Source organism: Ambystoma mexicanum, chromosome 9 (genome assembly GCF_040938575.1).
Source record: "Ambystoma mexicanum isolate Mex_15411 chromosome 9, UKY_AmexF1_1, whole genome shotgun sequence".
Lineage (NCBI taxonomy): Eukaryota > Metazoa > Chordata > Amphibia > Caudata > Ambystomatidae > Ambystoma > Ambystoma mexicanum.
This window is the reverse complement of record NC_090931.1, coordinates 689,643,285-689,664,113: the sequence shown is the minus strand read 5'-3', so window position 1 is coordinate 689,664,113 and position 20,829 is coordinate 689,643,285. Positions and strand designations below refer to the sequence as shown.

Here is a 20,829-nt window from a genome sequence, read left to right as displayed (position 1 = left end):
GATACTGTTGCCAGCAGTGTTCGTGCAAGCAATCAGAATGCCTGGTTCAACTCACCAGCTTCTGTGTTCCTTTCTCAGCGTGCTGTACAACTTTTACAAATTCTGGCTTCACTTGGTACGCACACCCTTCCTTGCTGAAAACATCTCAGGTCTGGCTATTCAATTACAGAGCCCCTCTCGCTCCTGAACTCACGGCATCACAGCAACTTCTCGCAACGTTCCCTGACACGCTTTCTGCTGTGCAATCTCTGCAATTAGGCTCATATGGAGAAAGGCAGCCTTCCCGCATGCCTTCCGCTGTGCAGCCTCTGCACATCAGAGTTTGGGAGAACATGACCCTCACAGGACAAGCAGGTGAAATCTACTGCATCAGAGTCCCCACGCCCCTTTGGTTTTCCTACTTCTACCTGGATTGCTAACCCTGTGCCTTCTTCCTTCTACTTCTGCGACATACACTCCAGCCACAGTTCCAGCTCCTTCTAATTGGCTGCACCTGAGGGGGCATTTTAAGCCTCTCAGCTTCCCTCAGGTGTGGGCTATCAGGCTGAATTGACTGACTACTACTGCAACATGACTTTAGCCGCCCTCTTCCCCATCCCATTTCATATGGGGTTATGGGACTTGTAGTCCCCAAAAACAAAATCAATACTTTTTGGTAACTTCTTGTTTTTAATGTTAGATGTATTTCCTGTAAAGCTATTTCGGAATGAACCATCAGAATTGTGTTGTTACAGAGGAGGACAGTTTAGTTAAGGCAACATTTTAAAATTCCCTTGCATTATACCTTTGGGAGTAAGGAGGATTTGTATCCTTGTGTGCCTCAAATGGTCTTTCTATTTTTAGGGTTTGTTCAGGTTCTGTGTCATTTGTGCCTCGAGCCACAGATCTTATATGAGGTTCAGATACATCATAACGACAATAGGCCACTACATGTTTTGACCACTTTATAAGCTTCTCCCTTTTAAAGGACAAATAATGCATCTCATCCCATGGGATTTTCTCACCACCCGGGGCATTGTCTCCTCCCGAAGTATACTACCCCCAAGGTCAGGATCAGGAGGCATCTGCCTTTCTCTGGCCACCAGGGAGGAGACTTTAGGTAGAGGTTTAGTGAAGGATTCATTACACTAGTCTCAACAAAGATAATAACTGAGGAAGAAGGGGCTAGAGTGAGTGGGGGTGTGATGTTCCTATAACGGCTACACGTTCGATGGTCTTCCTTCTCCCTGAGGTGGGAGCAAGAGGGGAGTCCCTGCCCATGAGATCCTCCCTCATTACACCACCCCAGGGGGACTATCAAGTAGCAGCCTCACCCCCTGGCCTTATGGGAAGGGGTTCCCCATCGGGGAGATGTGACGACGTGTAGTGATTCATCACAATAATTTTAATAAGGTGCTTAATATATTAAGAAGCAGGTTTGAGTGAGGATTGCAAACAAACTGTACAATCTTTATTATATTAATGATCACTCATGTTGGGTAAGTCAGCCAATCAGATCTCTTAGAATGAGGGCTCTCTCTGATACAAGCCAGTGTTCCATGAAAGCCGGTGCCCTCTTCCATCGGCACCTGCTAATGGCCACATGTTATCATTTTCTTCTACATTTGTAACTCAACTTCTGCCAGATGCTTTCCAGGCCTCCCCTCCTCGGACTTGCATGGTCCGTCATGGAAAAAAAAAGTGTGTCTTTCAGTTTTGACAGAACTCTCTCTCTCTCTTTACTCAACAAGGCATTTTCTTTTCATTTCTGAAAAGTCATTTATGTTCCAAGCACTTGTTTGCCAGCGCACAAATTAGATTTGAAAATGTGTGGCACCCCATTATTTTTCTCACACAGAAGTTTAGACCAGTTGCTTATGGTGCTACACACTGGTTGGGTGAGCTGTGCTGGCTGGTAACAGCACTGAAAGCCTTAGAAAAAGCCGTTGTGTGACTCAGACCGAGTACTTTGGAAAGGCAGGCAGTTGTAGGCTGAGAACCAAAAGAGGCCCTGGAAGTAATTCTCAGGTAGCCCCATAATGCACATTTTGTGAGAGCCCAACCCTTTTCCTTTCCTATGAGACAATTTGAAAATAAAATAGGTACCCACACAAAAGAGGCCCATGTCACATAGGCCCACCGGGAGATCTGTAGAGTTTCCTGTAGGCCAGCCCAGCCCTGCTGGCAGGCCATTATCAGCTGGTACAGCCTTCTTTTTCAGTCCAGATCGCCTAATTTTCTTTTTATGGTGATATAAAAGTTCATGCCTCAAATACATTTGGGTAAAGGTTTTTTTAAGATGTGATTTTGTGTACAGCAATGTAGAGGAGGAGCCAAAAGCCTCTACAGGAAGTCCCACCCCTAACCTACCTATATGTTCGGAACCGGAAATAGTGACAAAGGCGACACCTGTAATGATGCCTATAACACGAGCAGCCTTCAAAGCAAAGTACCCATTAAGAAGACTATTCTTTAAATATCCACAAAGAGCCGACAGCCTCTTGGAAAAGATCCCTGAAGAGCACTGAAGATGGATGAAAGAAGAGACTGGTGACGCCACATGAAGCAAAGTGACACACCTCAGAAGAGATGACAAGAAAGATAGTGAATAAACCATATAGAATCTAATGACAAAATATAGAATCAATAGAGTATTTACGAGCGGAATGCAGATCGCACGTGTGAAGAGCACAGAAGAAAATAAAAACAGTGTTATAATTTTATAGCTGCAGTAACGCAAGTAGATTAAGTATTTGTGAAGGGCGGCTATACGTAGTGAATAGTGCAGGCGGTGCCGCCAAGGTATAGGAATCTGGAATGTCCACATCGTATTTTAGCAAATTGAAAATCCTGTGAATGGAAGAATTTGAAGTATGGCACAGCAGAATAAGCCCGGCTGGAGATGGAAGGAGAAGGTCTGTCTGGCCGAGTGACAAGGATTAGGGCAGCCAAGAAACTGCTTATCTATTGTGGAAAGATACAATGAACGAGAGGCGAGAGCTGAGCTCCTGTTAAGGTGCGATGGAAGGACAATGAGTGCCAAGTTGTATTAATTTAATACCATTAAATACAACAAAGGAGCTCAAAACGTGCTCTGCAGTCACATGGTCAGATGAAAATAGACTTTGGGCAAGCTACGCCGAGACCAGAAGATAATGCCATGCTCACACTCCCGTCTATTCTCAGGAGTAGTAATAATTGCAAGGACAAGTTCAAAAGAATATTCTCACTGCAGAGAGCTTGAGTGATGATGGGCTAATTAGGAGGGGAGGCATGGTCACGTCCAAGCCACCAGCACCTGGGGTACCAGCTTGCATGCTGCTAACGAGTGGAATATTCCAGAAGGGTACAAGCGTGGCAACCAATTATAAGAGGCCACTTACCAAAGAGCCCTATAGTTTAGAGACCCAATGAGACATTGTGTATTTGATGATGCTCACAATGACTTGCACTTCAGGTGGGCAGAGTTGTCCACCTGACAGAGACCCAATCACAACCCTAAACACCATAGAAAGTATCCCTAGATGATTCCAGTTCCCAATCACAGTCCCACATACGTTTTCTTAGTTTGCCACGTAGATGACGTCAATAATGATGAGTTTTTAGTATATAAGTGTGTTTTTATAAAATATGCTGAGATCTTACTGCTAGATATCCAACTATGTCCGTTGTACTCCCTGTTTTAGATAATTATTATTAAAACAGACAAAGTCTTTTGCCAACTTCCTGAGCTGGTTTTATTATTGATCTTTGAGTAATTTCTGCATCCCCATCCACCCCGTAGAGTGTTACCTCGTCTTAAAAGACCTTCGGGTTCATCAACAAGGACATTTATACACCATGGGGTGAAAATCCAAAAGAAGGGACAACTACATTCCAGGAAGCAGGGATATGGTTCTAAAGCTTGGGGTAATATTTGTGCTAAGACATGGAAGGCGTTTTCATTTTGATTTAAGTGCAAACTAAGTAACTAAGCTTTTGATTATAGTGCTGAAAAGTTAAATTGAACACTTTAAGTTGCTTGGTTTAGTTTTTTTCAAATAAGGCAATAGGTTGTTATTTTGTAATAATTATGAGTTTGCTGACATCCTGCCAGTATTACTGCCAAGATACCGGCAAATTGTAATACTGTTACCGCCACCTATTCCGGGGGAATGTCCACCATATTAGGAGTGCTGCGAATGGTGGTAAATCCCCATTCCATAGGACTCCATGACTGGATGGTTGGTATTACCAGTGCGGTAATAACAGCTATTTGTTGCAGGTAAGGTGGCGGAATGGAGGTCATTCTGGCCACCTCACCAGCAAACGTGTTCTTTGCCGGTGTGGTAACGTGCCGGTATACGAATTACTGGCACACTTTTACCACACCACTAAAGTCATAATGACCCCCAATCTCTGATGCTGGCTCACAGTCCATATTTAACAATGGAACTCATTTAAGTCTTTTTTGTAGACTAGAAGAACCTATAGAAAAAATATTTTATAAACCTGTATTTTTTATTCTGAATTAAGTTAATAGTGAAGGCGAAGAAATCTGTAAAGTGAGAACTTTCCTTCCAGGTTTCTTCAATCTAAAGTGCTGATTTCCTTTTGACGCGTTATTCAAGTTGGTTTATTTGGGTAAGTGAATAGTGATGTTCTTAGGCCCACCAAGTCCACAGTCGGACACTTCCACTTTGCACTTCAATATTGTTAGCAACAGCAAATTGATTAAAAGGCTTTGAAAATAAACAAAACTGCAAGTTAATGGAACTCGTAAACGCTCTCCCGACAGGACTGGATTCGGCATCACTTTGTTAAGATTGCACTTAATGGCACCGTTCTTTCTTGGTTATAAGATGGGTTTTGAAGACTGCTTGTAAAGTAGCTTGCAGTAATGGACAGACTGAAGAATAGTACTTGCAGGCAGCAATTCTGGTAGTTATGGGAGAGAGAAAGTGTGTGACTGGAAGATCAGAATAATACAAAGTATGAATAAATATGTGTGTAGGTTTAACAAAGTATAGAAAAAGCATGAACAAGACAAAATGTATGCAGACCTGCATAAAAGAGAGCATACGTGAGACATCATTCACAAGAAGCAAAGAAAGCATATAAGAAAATCGGGTTATGAGAGTAAATTATGGTAAGAAGGTAGGTGATCAAAATAATATGAAAGCAAAAGAGTGTATGATAATAGCAATATTATCACATTCTGTAGCGCTTTACGCAACATTCCTCCCAGACCTAAGTGCTATACCATTGGGGGCCATTAACTAATTAAATATTACAAGTTTATCGACTTTGGAAGGAGGAAGGGCTGAGTTGGCCCTAGCATTCACATTTGTCATATGCAGCTTGACCCCATGTATGAGTCGAGTGCCCAACTCACTGAGCTGTCCTCCTGGGCAATTAAAGATGCATTGCTTTGTAAAAAGATAGAAAACAATATGGAAATGTAGCGTTTCAGAGAAAGCAGATGGCAAAGTGTGTAAGAGAGTCTAGGGTAGGTGTTCAAGAGTGAGCATACAACCCTTTGGGTATGCTGCATGCAATGGATTGGATGCAGAATAACTCGGACGCCAAATCGAACCAACTCAGGAAGATGGCAAAGGTGCTGTTTTATTAACAATGATCTAAAACTGGGAGTTACAACAGGCATGAATGGACGTTCGCTCGTGTTCTCAGTGCATTTCTTATAAAAACACATTTATATGCAATAAATTCATCATAGGTGACATCATACAACGTGGCAAATGATAAAAACCCACGAGGGGTTGTGATACGTTCAAGGGGAACATCTAAGTGTGATTGGGTGTCTACTGTCAGGTGGACAACTTATGCCTACCTCTGACATGCCATCTTCATAATTATTAAGTACACAGTATATCATTGGCTCTCAAACTATAAGGCACTCCATTATATGGTCCTCTATAAGGGGTTGCACACTCGTGCCAGTCTGAAACATTCGGCTCACTTAGCAGCACGCAAGCTCAGACCCAGGTGCCAGGAGGTGGACTTGACTTTACCTCCCCACCCAATTAGCCCATCATCTCTCATCCCCCATTCCTTCTGCCATAAAGATTGTCTTTGAACTTGGTCTTGCAGAGTATTCTTGTCTCTGGGAATATAAGGGAGTGCGAGCACGCACTACCATTGTTCTAGAACTCCGCGCTCAACTCTATTTCCATCCTTGGCTCACGTGACAGGAGACCACGATTTGGTCCATTTTGCAGCATTTAAATGTCTTGAATTAATAAAACTTGTCATGCTTGGTGTTCTTTCTTTGCATCTTAACAAGGGATGATTCAGCTTCTCACGTTCACCGTCTTGGCTGCCTCAGCTTTGGTACCAGGACAATCAGCCTCGCTATTCGTTTCCATGATCTCAGCTAATTCTTTGCTGCGACACAGCTCTCAGCCTTTCCTCTCCATGGGTCTGGGCCTACCAAATTCATGACACTGATGTCCAGCTTCTATACAATGGCAGCTTCCCCTGCAGTCTATTCACTACATATAGCCAGCTTCTATGATACTTAGTCTACTTGTGTTACAGCATCTGTACAGTTATTGAACAATTTGAATTTTCTGCAGTGCGTCACACATGTGCAATGTTCTTATCGCATTTGAAAGTTTACTTGATTCTTAACTTCGTCATCAGTTTCTATAAGGTCCATGCATTCTCTTCAGCCAGTATTCTCAGGACGTCACACTCGTCTTTCGTGATGTCACCAGCTCCTCCTCTTGCTCTTTTTCATATTCCTTATGGGAGTTCCTCCCTCAGATTGTCATCTCTACGCAGATACATTTGATAGGGTTTTCTCAGTGGATACCTTCTTCCGAACACTCGAAGCAGAATTGGCACTATTGCTGGTGTTAAGCATGGCGCAGTCTCCGACTTTCGACATATAGAGGTCAGGGGGGCCGGATTTCCTGTAGATGCATTCAGCTGCTCCTCTACAAGAGTGTATGAGAAAAAGTGTAAGGGAGTTTGAAAGAAGTTGCATGTAAAAGCCAGCATACAGAATTAAGGGTGTACAAGGAGGTGTATGAGACAAAACGAACGCAGCAGAAAGTGTAAGAAACAGAACAGGTATCAACAAGCATTAAGAGAGCATAAAAGAAAAAGTGTAAAATGTTTACCAGAGAGAATATGAAGGGACCCATCTAGTATATACGAGAAAGTGTGCAGCAAAATATGTATGCAAAAGAGACATTTTGGGAGAAGAAATGTATACAAGTTATGTTAAGTTATTGTGATTTATACCACGCACCGCTGCCATTGTTATGGTCTCCATGCACCAAGGTGGATTTGAAAAGGAAAGGGGTTGGGATGGGTTAGTTAGGGATTGAGAGGAGCAAGAGAGTTTTGATGTGCTGTTGGTAGCTTCAGTTTGGAAAAACCAGTTACTGTGTGCTTCTTTATAGTTGATCAGCATTGGGTGGTGTTTGATGCATGGTTGTATATGCACCTTGGGTGTTGTGGGGAGTAAGTAGAGTGCTTGTAGTTTGTGATGCTTTTTTGTGGTGGAGGTGTGTGTCTTATTTCTTCAGTGTTGGCGAGTGTGTATGCAGAGTATTAGAGAGTTGTTAGTAGGTCCTCTTTTTTTGTGCATCAGTGGCCAGCAGGATTGAACACAATGGCAAACTAAGGAGGGCAACATGATTCAATACAATGTGAAACTTATGTGTGCATCATGATTCAATCTAATGGCAATTTTTCAGAGTGCAGCAGGGTTCAACACAGAGGAGCCCCCGGGCTCCTCTGTAGCCTTAGAGGCCTCAGGCCTGCCAGAACCTGAATCCAATGAACCCTGATCTGTGGGAACCCTGGTGAAGGAGTTGCTGCGCTGTGGAGCCATGCTCAACAGAGGGCCTACCTTGTCTTGACAAGAGGTCCTGGAGACCACACCCTTAAGATGGGGCAGAGGAGAAGTGTGGAATATATCCCTCCACATGAGAAATTCTCCTTAATTTCCCTGTGACCGAGAGCGCTGCAGACCGAACATGAATCCCTGTGGTGGACAGGCCCCAAGCACTCAAGACATAGTGCATGGGGGTCCGAAGCCGGGAACCAACAGTCACATGAGGCACATCCCGTGAAGCCTCCTGCGGTTGACAAGCGCAGGGGGAGGCGATGCACCGAAGGGAAGTGAAATAAGAAATGAAAAAACAAACAGGGAGCAAGCAGAAGGCTTACTACTTCTCTGCGCTGATTGCCAGGTCCGACATCGTCCGTGCGGAAAAGGGGACTGAGGTGAGGTGCCAGAGCCTCGGCGCACTATACAAAATTTAAAGGGGAATCTAATTTTGTTGCTGCCAAAGGATCCGGTACTGTCCCTATGTTGGGGGACACAACCAAAAGGATGGAGGAAAGGGGACTGGATGTATGAGAAATAACGGGTACACCCAGGGTACATTTATTGACCTCCCCAATAAATCCCACCCCTTTTTCTTTTGACTTCTAGAAGCTCATACTAGCATCAATACTTTGTCTGTGTTTCGAGACTGGTGGCACTGAAAAACATTTAGAGGGTTATGTGAAGTTTAATGAAGATAGCGACCCACCACAAAGACACAATTTTTCCTTCATTGCCACTGATATTGGCTCACTTTTCAACGATTGTGGAGCAGGACAGTCCCTGTTCTGGCAGCAGTGGCCTGTGTCTATGCTGCGGGGCGTCTGGGGTGAAAGGCAAGTGTATGGTGCTCTTGGAGCATGTAGATGTTTCTGTGTGCATGAGTTAGTGTACAGAGGCAATCTACACTCCTCTGGGTGGTAGCTCGGCTCACAAAACACGCACACAATTGCAGCTCTTTGTACTTTTGCCGCTATCCTGCAAATTCTGAACTGAAAACCAAATCTCAGACCACTGAAAACTGTAATTCCACCAAAGTTAAATCAAATAAATAAATCTTCTCAAATAAAAGCTTATTTTTTGCACCTCTTTTCCCCACTTGGTGGAAGTTGGTTTATTTTATTTTTTTGGGTGATTAATACGTGTGTACATATTTGATTCTGAGAAGGGAAGGATAGGACAACTATGGCCCACCCTAGTAAGGAAAAATATTTGTAAATGGTAAGAGTCAACTTGGATACTTGGTGTTTGGAAAATTTGCTCATCAAGTATGAGGTGCAGAGGAGAGAGGGGCAACCATGACACCTTGGTTGCACAATACAATGAAGAGAATTTAAGTTCCCAAGCCGGGAACTTACGTCCCCTGCACACTATCTAATATATGGAATACCAGACCAACAATTAGATATATCTAGCAAATGATGTTTCTTAATAAATTCAAGAGAGACTGTAAATGGTAATACATAGAAAAAGGTAATTTGTTCAAAAAAATGACTTTGAATCAGATAAGGTTACAAGAACCATTCTTCATTGTTTATTCTTGATGTTGAAGCTGTGGAAGGCCCAACGCGTTTCGAGTGCTACAACACTCTTCATCAGGGGCAATAACAAAGGTTTCTAGGAAAAAATATATATAATATGTACATTAGGAATATATTTACACCAACAACGTTTGTTCAACAACATTTCTAAATAACTCATTTTAGATCAGAATATGTATCACAATAACCCATGACATACAAGGATTACCTATGTAGCAGAATGTTTGACAATTTAAATATACAGAGTATACACTAACCCACAAGAGGACAACCTGACCCTCATTAATATCTGTAGAAACTGATGGCAAATTCACTAGGTTAATAGTATCTTCTCTGCTATGATTGAGTGAGGAAATATATAGAAAAAATATATGTAGAGAATAACTCCTGATAGTGAATTCATTGAAGTTCTAATATGGTAAGGTAAGCAACTGTGCAACTATTTATAGAGTCTAACCTTGTGTTTTTTTTATATGAGAGAGGTACTTCAAGAGAACGGGGGTGTCTGGGACGGGAAATCCAGGCCTTCGTCTAAACAAGGCAGCGAGTCTTAGATGGTAAGTCCTTATCTGTAGAAATGAACATCAAAAGTGTCTATTTAGACCGTTGTGAGTGACATAGTTGTGATAGAATAAGTTAAGCCAGTAATGAGTCACTTACAGCGGTATCGCGGTTGACCAATATCAAGGATAGCTGAGGGGACGTGGTAGTCAATGACCGCAAATGGTCTGGAGGTTATTCAGTACTGGAGCGCTGTGAATAAGTAGGTAGGGTCTCAGTAATGGACAAAAAGAGTGAACAGGGTGTTTGAAAGCTTTGTTGTGAAAAAAACCTGGGTAGAGCTAGTATTGGAAGCTTAAAATTCTTACCTAGTGTATGTCAGTGTGGCACACATGGAGACCAGCTGCCGAAGGGTTGCTCGACTCATTGGCAAGTGCCGCCACTGTTTATCAAGTAATTAGTAGTGTGACGTAATCACGTGCTTGCGTGTGATACGTCATACTGTGCGCTGAGCTCAAGGCTCAGATGGATGAAAATTAGACAAGATGGAATCTAATTAGCCTCCTCAGGAAGGATGCTCTACAGGGCAAGTAGGGCTATAAGAGCTTAATCAGTTGATTGAAATCGCGTGCATGACGCAACATGTAAACAAACCTAGTGTCGGGGTGAAGGAAATGTTACAATGTGACCTCTAGGGGAATGACAATAACCAATATGTGCATAACCCTTAATGGTTGAAACTCATATCATTCGTGCGAAGGTCAGGAATCATGATGGCTAAGCTTATAAAAATCATATGGAACAATATCCACGCATTTAGAGTGTCCTGAATAGTGTAAAACTAGAAAAGTGACATGTTCTAGGCGCGACCTGGAGTTATAGTTGTAGTTGTAGTAATAAACATAGTTGATACTAAGTACTAAGTATTTAGTTATTGTGATGTTATTGTGATACATATTCTGATCTAAAATGAGTTATTTAGAAATGTTGTTGAACAAACGTTGTTGGTGTAAATATATTCCTAATGTACATATTATATATATTTTTTCCTAGAAACCTTTGTTATTGCCCCTGATGAAGAGTGTTGTAGCACTCGAAACGCGTTGGGCCTTCCACAGCTTCAACATCAAGAATAAACAATGAAGAATGGTTCTTGTAACCTTATCTGATTCAAAGTCCTTTTTTTGAACAAATTACCTTTTTCTATGTATTACCATTTACAGTCTCTCTTGAATTTATTAAGAAACATCATTTGCTAGATATATCTAATTGTTGGTCTGGTATTCCAGATATTAGATAGTGTGCAGGGGACGTAAGTTCCCGGCTTGGGAACTTAAATTCTCTACATATTTGATTCTGGCCACCTCGCCCCCTTTTTAGATAGCGCTGCTACTGAAGGTGTGCCAGGTTGGTCAAAGGAGGTATTTCCTTAGGACAATCACAGCATATGCACATGCATGCCTGTGTTTCTAGGTGTGGGTGTTTGCATGTACATGGTGGCATTGGAGGTAATGTGTATCAAAGTAATTCCCTGTGTGTTTTATAATCTTCATGCAGTACTTTCACTGCTGGGATTGGAATTATACAATTAGATACAAGATGAGCTACGTCTCATCTTGCGAATATTTTGTTAAAAGAATTTAGAGGCTATTTATATACCCCCCTTCCCCACCATTATTAGGATCGACATTAGCTATTAGCACCACACGAAGACATTCGATATGGCGGATACTAACTATCTTGCATATGCAGAAGACCTGGCGGAAGGGATATTAGCTAACCCATCCCTCATGGGTCTTAATATACCGGGACAGAGAAACACCAATACAGATGAGTGGAATGAAGTTGAAATTCGTCTGAAAAAGATCATAAGGGCTGAGCTGCATGGGGCCTTAATGACCGAATACCTTCGGGCTCACACAGCACCAAATGGTCTTATTATTAGGATTGAGCCACAGATCTTTTTGGAACCCTTACAGTTCCGTAAAGATTGGTCTTTATTGCCAACAAATGTACGCGTGATTGGCTCATACTAATAATAAATACTGCAAAATCCATCGCAGATAATTTGGTAAGGGAATTGGAAACTAAATTAACAACAATTAAAGACCTGATTGACATTGAAGCCTTTAAGACTAAATTGGTTGCATTAGACTTCACCGTGAATGAATTTAAAGAAATAAATATGGCGAGAAAAATCCTCAAACTGAAAAAAGATCTTTCAGTTTTCGAACATTCAAAAGTGTATCCATACACAACTGAGGATTATTATACACCAGAAGCCAAACTGGCGAGACGTAATGCCTTCCTAGCGAATCCACTAGGTGGATATAGGAATCAGAGAAACAACAGCTCAGCCTCTTCTAACAATTCCAGTAATAGCTCCAACAATGGCACTCGGGGACAAGGAGGCGGGGGACAGGGCAGACCAAGACAACAAGTGCACTTTAATGCACAAGGTTTCCAAGGAAATTATGGAGGCAGCTATAATCAACAACAACAGCAACAACAAGCGCCCCATTTTTTAGTCCCGCACTGTGGCAACCGAGGCAGAACCAGGTGGCAGATGTTTTCACCGAGGGTAACACGGAGAAGGGGACAGAATCTCCCACAGCCAGTGTTTCCTTAGTTATGAATTTCTCACACCACCATTTGACAGTAGCAGAAGAACAAATACTAGAGAAGGGTTTGTCGTTTGTTCCAACGGCAAGATATAACCCATTTCAGACTCGCATAGAGTTAACCCAGTTTATGTGAAAAATAAGGATGAAACTATTTTTTGCAGATAAAAGTGACTCTAGACCAGTCGAGGACACAGGCCTTCGACCTCCATCAAAATTCATTACGCCGCCACAAAATAACACACCTGAATCAGCAACCTTTGAGCAAGCCTTAATGAAAGAATTGAAGGAATTAGAAGATAACCTCCCATTTATCAACAATAATTGCACAAAAGAACAATTGATAGCACTGAACAATTTAGCTAAAAATGATGCCATTGTAATAAAACCAGCTGATAAAGGGGGAGGCACAGTGATAATGGACCAAGAAGATTATGCAATCATGGTCAATGACCTCCTGAAGGACATAAAAAGTTATCGCAAGTTGCTAGGAGATCACACACAAGCTATTCACAATTTAATCGCGTCATTGGTAGAAGAGGCACTATCGGACGAGCTGGTCACTAACAATGAAGCCGCTTTTCTCACTCAGCCGAATCCTGGAATTCTGGCTTTTTATGCGCTACCTAAGGTGCATAAGGGGGTCTCCCCAATTCCCGGGAGACCCATTGTGTCAGGAATACAATCAATCCTGCAACCCCTATCACAATATGTTGATAGGTTCCTTCGGGATGACATACCTAAGATGACATTGTATGTCAAGGATTCGACGGCGATGCTTGTCCTAGTTGACAACCTTCCCTTTAATAACATCGAACAGTGGCTTGTAACAATGGATGTGGAGTCGCTCTACATGAGCATTCCTCAATTGGAAACCATTGAGATGGTAAGACGGCATCTTCTTCAAAAAGCCAGCCTCGGTAGGGGGCATGTTGGATTCATTACGGCCCTGACGGAAATAGCATTGACTAAGAATTTTTTCTTATGCAATGAGCAGTTTGACCAACAAATTTCTGGGACAGCAATGGGGGCCACATTTGCCCCCCGTTTGGCAAACCTCTATGTGGACCAATTTGAGAAAGAACATGTATACTCCGCCACTAACCCATTTTTGAATAACATCAAGGTGTGGCAGAGATACATTGATTATATTTTTATCAACTTTGCGGGTAGTGTGGCGACACTGCATGAATTTCATCAATGGCTTGATAACCAAAATCCTTTTTTGAAATTCACTTTGGATTTTAGCAAAAAAGAAACACATTTTCTGGATTTACATGTGGTGGTGGAAGATGGAGGCCTGATATCGAAGATCTATAAGAAATCTACCGATCGCAATGCACTACTAAATTATATAGTTACCATCCACGTGCCCTAGGTGATAATTTGCCATTTGGGCAATTTTGACATTATAGACGCACCTGTATGAGAGTTGCTGATTACCAACGACAATCGGGAGAGCTCAAATGCCAACTTCTAAGGAGAGGATATCCAAGAAAAATTGTTTAAGACACCCCAAAAACGGGCAAGGAATATACCACGTGCGACTATGCTACAACAACATGCCAAAATCACCCAGGGAGCCACTATCACAGCAATATTGAGCTATTCTCCAATCTTTAAAACTCTAAAAAGAGAGATTAAGAGACTGTGGCTCATTCTGAATACTGGGAAGATGGAACTGGCTCAGCCAACATTTGCTTTCAAACGAAGAAGGAACATTCGGGACAGCTTGGTTCACACTTTGGTAGAACCGAATAACATTGCTAATCAAAATACCATTTGGGACACACCCAGTGCAGTTGGACATACTCCCTGCGGGGCTTTGCGTGATGTGCAAGCAGACCACAAGAAATAAGTCCATCGATATAGGGTGGAAGACACCGTGGATACAGAGGCATTTGATGAACTGTAACAGTAGAGGTGTCATATACTTGATCACCTGTCCGTGTAACCTGATGTATATTGGGATGACAATACGCCCAATAAAAACACTATTGATCGAACACAAATCCTGTGTAAGGACAAAGAAAATGACGGCACCACTCGTGGTCCATTTTGAGTTACAACAACATACGGAGGAGGAGTTTAAATGGACCATTCTTGAGAAAGTATGGCCACCCTGGAGGGGAGGCAACTTTCATCATATGTTCCTTAAAAAAGAACAATGGATTTTCCGGTTGGACACAGTCAGACATGGGCTAAATGAAGAAATTCATTGGAACACATTGGCATTAAGGAAATAACCGCCTTCACCTGTATGGGGATAGACAGCGGATCAGTGCGCACACTCCAAGATGGCCGCCGTATCACATGACACGGCATTTCACTTCTATTGGCTGTCGGGCCGGCTCGCTTCGCATTCATTGCTTCACGCACTGCTCGGGCGTTCAGTCGAACGCTGCGAGGATAGTGTTTACCTCGTATGAGACGCCAAGTCGTTATAACTGGAAAAGAAAAGAATCAAGTAAGCAAACCCAGCGTGAGCGGAACACGGGATCCCTATACATGCTGCAATGATTCTAACTAGACGGAGATAAAGTTAAAGTTGAAATCTTTGATAGTAATATCCTGAAGTGACGCTGGATACTTGGACTAATGGGAGCCTCACCCAGGTCGCCATTATAGACATTGCGGGAGGGGGATTTGGCATGATTATGTGCTAAAGGTGCTTACATAGACGCGGAACATAATAAAGGCTGTAGATAGAGTGTATAAATGCCCTATGCACTCGGAAACTGACACTGATTGGGTTTTCCTTGTATTACAGGATCATCCCAGGTGCATCAACAATAAGATTCTTACATCAGAAGATGCCAACATTTCTAAAATGAGACAACTATACCAGACGCCAGGTAATTAGAGGGTACCCTAAAAGGTGGGGACCGCTAGCTTTAACATGAAGGGTCTCCAATGCATTATACCAATGGGAAATGAAACATGTGATTACTCTATGTTGCAGATCAAGTATCAACATAGGTGTACTGATCTGACCAACAGGAACTGCCCCAAAAAACTCTGATGCTAAATGTGCCATTTCATTGCACATGCAACAGACAAACAGGTACGACCATCAGCACCTGAAATTAAAATAATGTCGTACACCAAATGGTGGCGGGGTGTGGTGAAATAGCCTATTTTAATGTCACAAAAAGGACCTGCAGATATGAACTATCCCTGTCAAAGATTAATTATTTTATACATGAAAAAATAGTATAAATGCCATACACTCTAACCTATATATGAGAGAAGTCACCCTGACCTTCTCTCGTTTTGCCCCACAGAACACGCCGAGTGTACGACTCTGAGGGGTGCACAGATTGGGTCTAAGAAAGAACTAATGGGTCCTGAGGAAGATGATATATGAAAGAAAATCATTGAAACCGGTCGACCAGAATTGTAGATATTACCTGATTAAGAGTGACACATAGGGGACTTGTGCAGATTAGAAATTTGAACTAATGTTGTAGACATTGTAATTGGTTTTATATGTGAACTATGTGCTCTCGCAAAAGCTAACCGTGTGTGTACTCCAGAAAAAGAGCTAAATAGTGAGAGTATTACAACTCGCTGATAGTGTGATATTGATATTCTTAAATGTTTTAGACATTACACTTGGATCAACCAGACACACCTCACGGAGGGCAAATAAATTGTCTGAATTCTGACGTCCAGTCCCACGTGAACTGTCCGTTTGACAAAAGTGTGCAGTCGGGAGGCACGGTTTCCGTAAACTGCAAATTTAAATCGTTTTGTGCCAGAATTAAGACTGGGTTTAATGTAATCTTTGTGAATAATTTTGCTTGAAAACCAAATTATTGTATGTAGGAAGAGGGTGTTGCCCGCATGTATCCTCTTCATTTAATCGGTGCAACAGCGCTTTCTAGGGTGAGGAGTATCATGAAGGGCTAGGATAGTGCGTTCTACTTAACAAGAGTGTTAGGGCTTACATTGATGGTTCAATAAAGAAATTGGCTCAAGTGAAGCTTTTTGTCCATTTTCTGTTTTGTGTGTTACAGGCATTGCCTCAATGACACCATAATCGTGGTCAAATAACGCTTTATGTAGGCAACTGGCAAACATCTAGGGCAGAATTGGTACTTCATCCAGATGAGGTTTTCTGTGGGTCAACGCAGAGGCTATGCCAATCTCCACAGTCCAACCATTCACATATGTTCATTTAACGTTAATTATGTTACACTAACGTTTAACCTCACCCAATTCCGGCAAGCCTACACTCTGGCACATCAGAGAACACATGCCAAATATGGTGAAGTTTCTCTAAAGTTTTCATAGTTAAAAGTCAATGTCAAAAACAAACAAAAATTACAGGTTTAGCACAATGGCGTTTTCTTCTTCGAGTTCTGGAAACTTCTCAAAACTCTCCTTTTCTATACATCTTTCCCTTCCCTGCTAACCACCCCACTGCCGCGGAGACTGGTGGCCTGGTCCTCATGAATCGTACAAATTACCAGGGCCTATTCCATGTCGACACCAGCACCCGCCCCATATCACTGCCCTCCCGGGGCCTCTGGCCAGGGGCTGTGCTTCCCACCCGGGACTCTGCCACACTGGCACTTAGCCAATGCCTCCTCCCTTGGCTCCCATGGCACTTTCCTTTCGGGCTCCCACCAGCACTTGTCCATACCTTCTCCCTCCCCCCAAACCCCCGTCCCTATCCTGCGCACTTATCTTCACTGCACTTTGCACATCAGAATGTCACAAGGACCGTCCGTGTATAGTCATTGTTTACCACTGTTATTTACTCCCTTGTTCCCCCCCACTTTGTCTTGTGGCGCCTTGAAACACCATTCTTTTGTATAGGCACCTAACAAATTATCAATAAATACAACAAATGAATTCCACACATCCAAAAAATCCATGCTTTCAGGACATATATTTCATAATTGACTTCAATTGTCGAGAGGTTTGGCATACAGCTAGACCTTGTCTGCAACAAGCATGTCCAAACTGAGATCAGAGGAGATCATTAGTGGTTCATTTTTTAGATCTCCAAAATATATCCCCATTTTGGGACTGCACAGAACCACCGGAAAGCACACTAAGATATAGGGAGGTGGCATACCCATGTACACATGCAAACCAACTTATGCAGCCATGTGGAAAACACAGCCACACATTCGGTAACATACAAATGGGTTTCTGAAAAACTGAAACACATACAGAAGCAAATGCAGAAAATCTGGCGAGCATATACATGCAACTACAACATACGCTACACAATTGAGGCGAATTCAAAATTCTAGCATTCGTAAAGCACAAAAACATGACCAGACTCAGATGCAGAAAGCATTTGCATAGTAAAGCAACCAGACATGCAATGTTAGGCTGCCACCTCACAATTCAGGATTGTGGAGAACACGCAGAAAAGACGCACACGTAAGGAAATGGATCCTGCACCTGGAAATGCAGATTCCCCGGGCCATCCCGGAAACACATCAAAGGCAACCACAGGGGCATCCGGAAACAACCACACAAATCACACACATCACACACTCGCAGGAAAAGAGGGAGGTCATTTTAAAAGAAAACTTTTTGACCTGGAGGTAAGCTGCAAAAGGTGAAAATATTGCAAACGCAGAGAATGGCAACAGGCCATTTTCCTAACATTTTTCCTAATATGTGCAAATATTACTCCACTACAAATCAAACCTTAGCTCGCACTACAACTTTGCTTCAGAAAACTTGAACGGGGTTTAAGTGAGGGTTCTACAGAAGTGGTGCATTGTGGGTTAAAGTTTGATTTATAGCCGGAAGGACTTTGTGCTTGGCAAATAGTTGAGTTGGACTTTACATCTGAATTGTGCAGGTGATAGGTGAAAGGTAGGTGTGCGTGCATGTGTGTGGCGTGCGCCGGTGTGATCACATTCACAGGTTTCCTAACAAGCGAGGGAAGGAGGAAGAACAGCACAAGCTGTGTGCAGAAACCTTAAGGTTTCAATCCCGGCAGATGGTCACAAATAAAAAAGTCACTATAAATGCAAGCATTGGAAAAGCCAACCGCTGTGGCTACTGTGTGGCCGTGGTATAGGCCTTTGCCAGGCACTGCCTTAATGGTGCAACTCAGACATACGATGGCAACCTCTAAAATGTTGTGCTCACCTGGGCATGTGATAGCAGTGCTTGGCAAAGGCCTAATGCCTGTACACAAGGCAAAACAGTTTGCTTTGTCAATGCTTATTTTTAACAGGACTTGAGTGCAAGTAACACATATAAGTTAAGTGGCAGGAGGCAACATCACACTGGCAAGCCCGCGTTTGATGTTATTGCTTGATAGAGCTAGCACAAAGAAAACCCAGAAGGATGTGCTTTGGGAGGAGCAGGTAATTGGTTGGAATGGCTTCAGTGATTAGCGTTGCCATGTGCAATAAGTGGGTGGGCAAACAACCTCCACACGCTGTGTGTCCCTCACACGTCATCTAGCGTGTCCCTCACACGTCATCTAGCTGTAAACCTATGCAAAAGTGCCACGTATTAGCACAAACTAATTAAGTGGCTAATAGGTCATTCAAAGAGGTCACGCTGCTTCACTTGGCCGTTTTCTTTACTCGGATCGTTTTATTTCACAACTAGATTTGCAGTCACTTTTTCCAATCACTGCCGAAGTTGCTGGCTGCCGTCTGGAGGCGAGAGGAGTTCCCCCATTCAGTGCCAAACAGCCATTATTTCCATTGCCCGAGAACACAGGAATGCTACTTTCGTTTGAGCAGCTGAATATTTTCTGGGCGTCAGACTGTACTTAGTCCAACACAAACGTTAGTGGTTTTAGTGGGGAAACCAACAGACGTGATACTCGAAAATAATTGCTGATTAAAAACACACAGGCAATGGCATAGCAGTTTCACGGCCACTGACTGCAAAAGGCAGATGCGCGCGTTCATTTTCAGCGTGGACAGGTCCAATGGCCACACATTTCTAATCCTGACTTTGTATGCATTGTCCACTCCACGCCGAGCACATAGAAGAGGTGCTGCCACTGCAGGCACATGTTAATAGGAAAACAATCTCACTAAATAAAAAAGACTTGGAAAATATAGCCAGAAAACATGGCAAGAAAGTGTTTGTGGAGAGGGAAAAGGGTGCATGAAACAGCCCCCTAGGGTGCTGCTCCAGCAGATAATTGCCCTCTTTGCCCCAGGTCCCTGAAAAGGCAACCCCTGGTAAAAGATTCTTCCCCAAAACATGCTGGAAACTTCCTTCCTACAGGATGGAGCAAGACTCTTATTCCAGCAAAGACATACCGGATGCTGACTTGAAAGGGAGTTTCACACCAGCCGAATACACAATGAAAAAAAACACAGCAGTGAAACATTTCAAATCCACAAAGTGCAAAGATTCCCTTCGGTTACAAAAAACGCAGGCTTGGTTGCCCAACCAAAGACTGAGTACCGCTTGGAGGGCAGATGTCGGAAAGCGGGTGAGGGGAGGTTGGCCGCACGTCAGCTTTACAAACGAAGTTATTTCAAATTTCTAAATGAAAAGCCCATTTTTTTTTATTTCAGTTGTTAGGTGGCACTTTAGTGGCACCTATAACATGAGACTATTGCAGGATTGCGTTGGAGAGCGTGCCGCAGGGAGATGGGATGTGAGGAAGGACACACAGTTTGTGGGCACTGTTTGGTATTTACCCACCCATTGACTGCCCGTTGCCATGCCAAACCCAATGGCCATTCCCACCGACTAATTGGCCCGGCCCACCCAAAACGCAATCTACTGGGCTACATTTCACCTAGCTCTACCACACAGTAGCATCAAACTTTGTGCTATGTACGGGCTGCCAGTGTTATTCCTAAGCAGTCTTCTAAGAGTTAATACCTTAGTTGCCACTGTAAATGAGCTCCTGGTGTAATAAAAATGCATTAACCAAATGTGCCTTCGGCCACTTGATTTACAAGTAAAATGTGTGTCCTTGCATTTATCCCTTGCACTGAAGTCAGGTGAGAAACAAGTATTGACAAAGCCAACAGTTTTGGCTTCTATATAATTATAAACTAGGCATTTGCCAGGCACTGACATCACGTGCACAAATACACCATTTTGCAGCTGCTGCCATCTTATGGCATGAGGTATGATTATGGTAGTGCCTGGTAAATGCTGATGCCGTGCTGACACAAAAAGCAAAAACTGTTGGCTTTGCCAATGCTTTAAATGGTTATTAATATTTGCCATTAACTCTTTTTGAATAACATGATCAGTGAAATGGGGGTTCTGGAACAATGAATGTTTTTTCCAGGAAAAAACTATTTGTTCAAGTGGGAAAGCCAAGATTAGAACTCAGGTGTCCTGGGCTCCATTATCCACTGGTTGCCACTCCACCAGACTACAC

General features: G+C 42.8%; 1 protein-coding gene across 3 annotated transcripts in view; it reads right to left on the bottom strand.

Annotated features, from left to right (window-relative positions):
- PARD3B (par-3 family cell polarity regulator beta) overlaps positions 1-20,829 on the bottom strand; it is a 2,582,324-nt gene that overhangs the window by 319,773 nt on the left and 2,241,722 nt on the right. Inside the window, exon 22 of one of the 3 annotated variants that reach the window (XM_069615558.1) lies at positions 6,842-6,917. The exons of the other annotated variants lie outside the window; for them this stretch is intronic. Within the exon in view, the coding sequence (XP_069471659.1) occupies positions 6,906-6,917 (12 nt within the window). The 3' untranslated portion in view covers positions 6,842-6,905. Of the gene's footprint in view, positions 1-6,841; positions 6,918-20,829 lie in introns of those variants that run through there. 3 annotated transcript variants of the gene reach the window in all.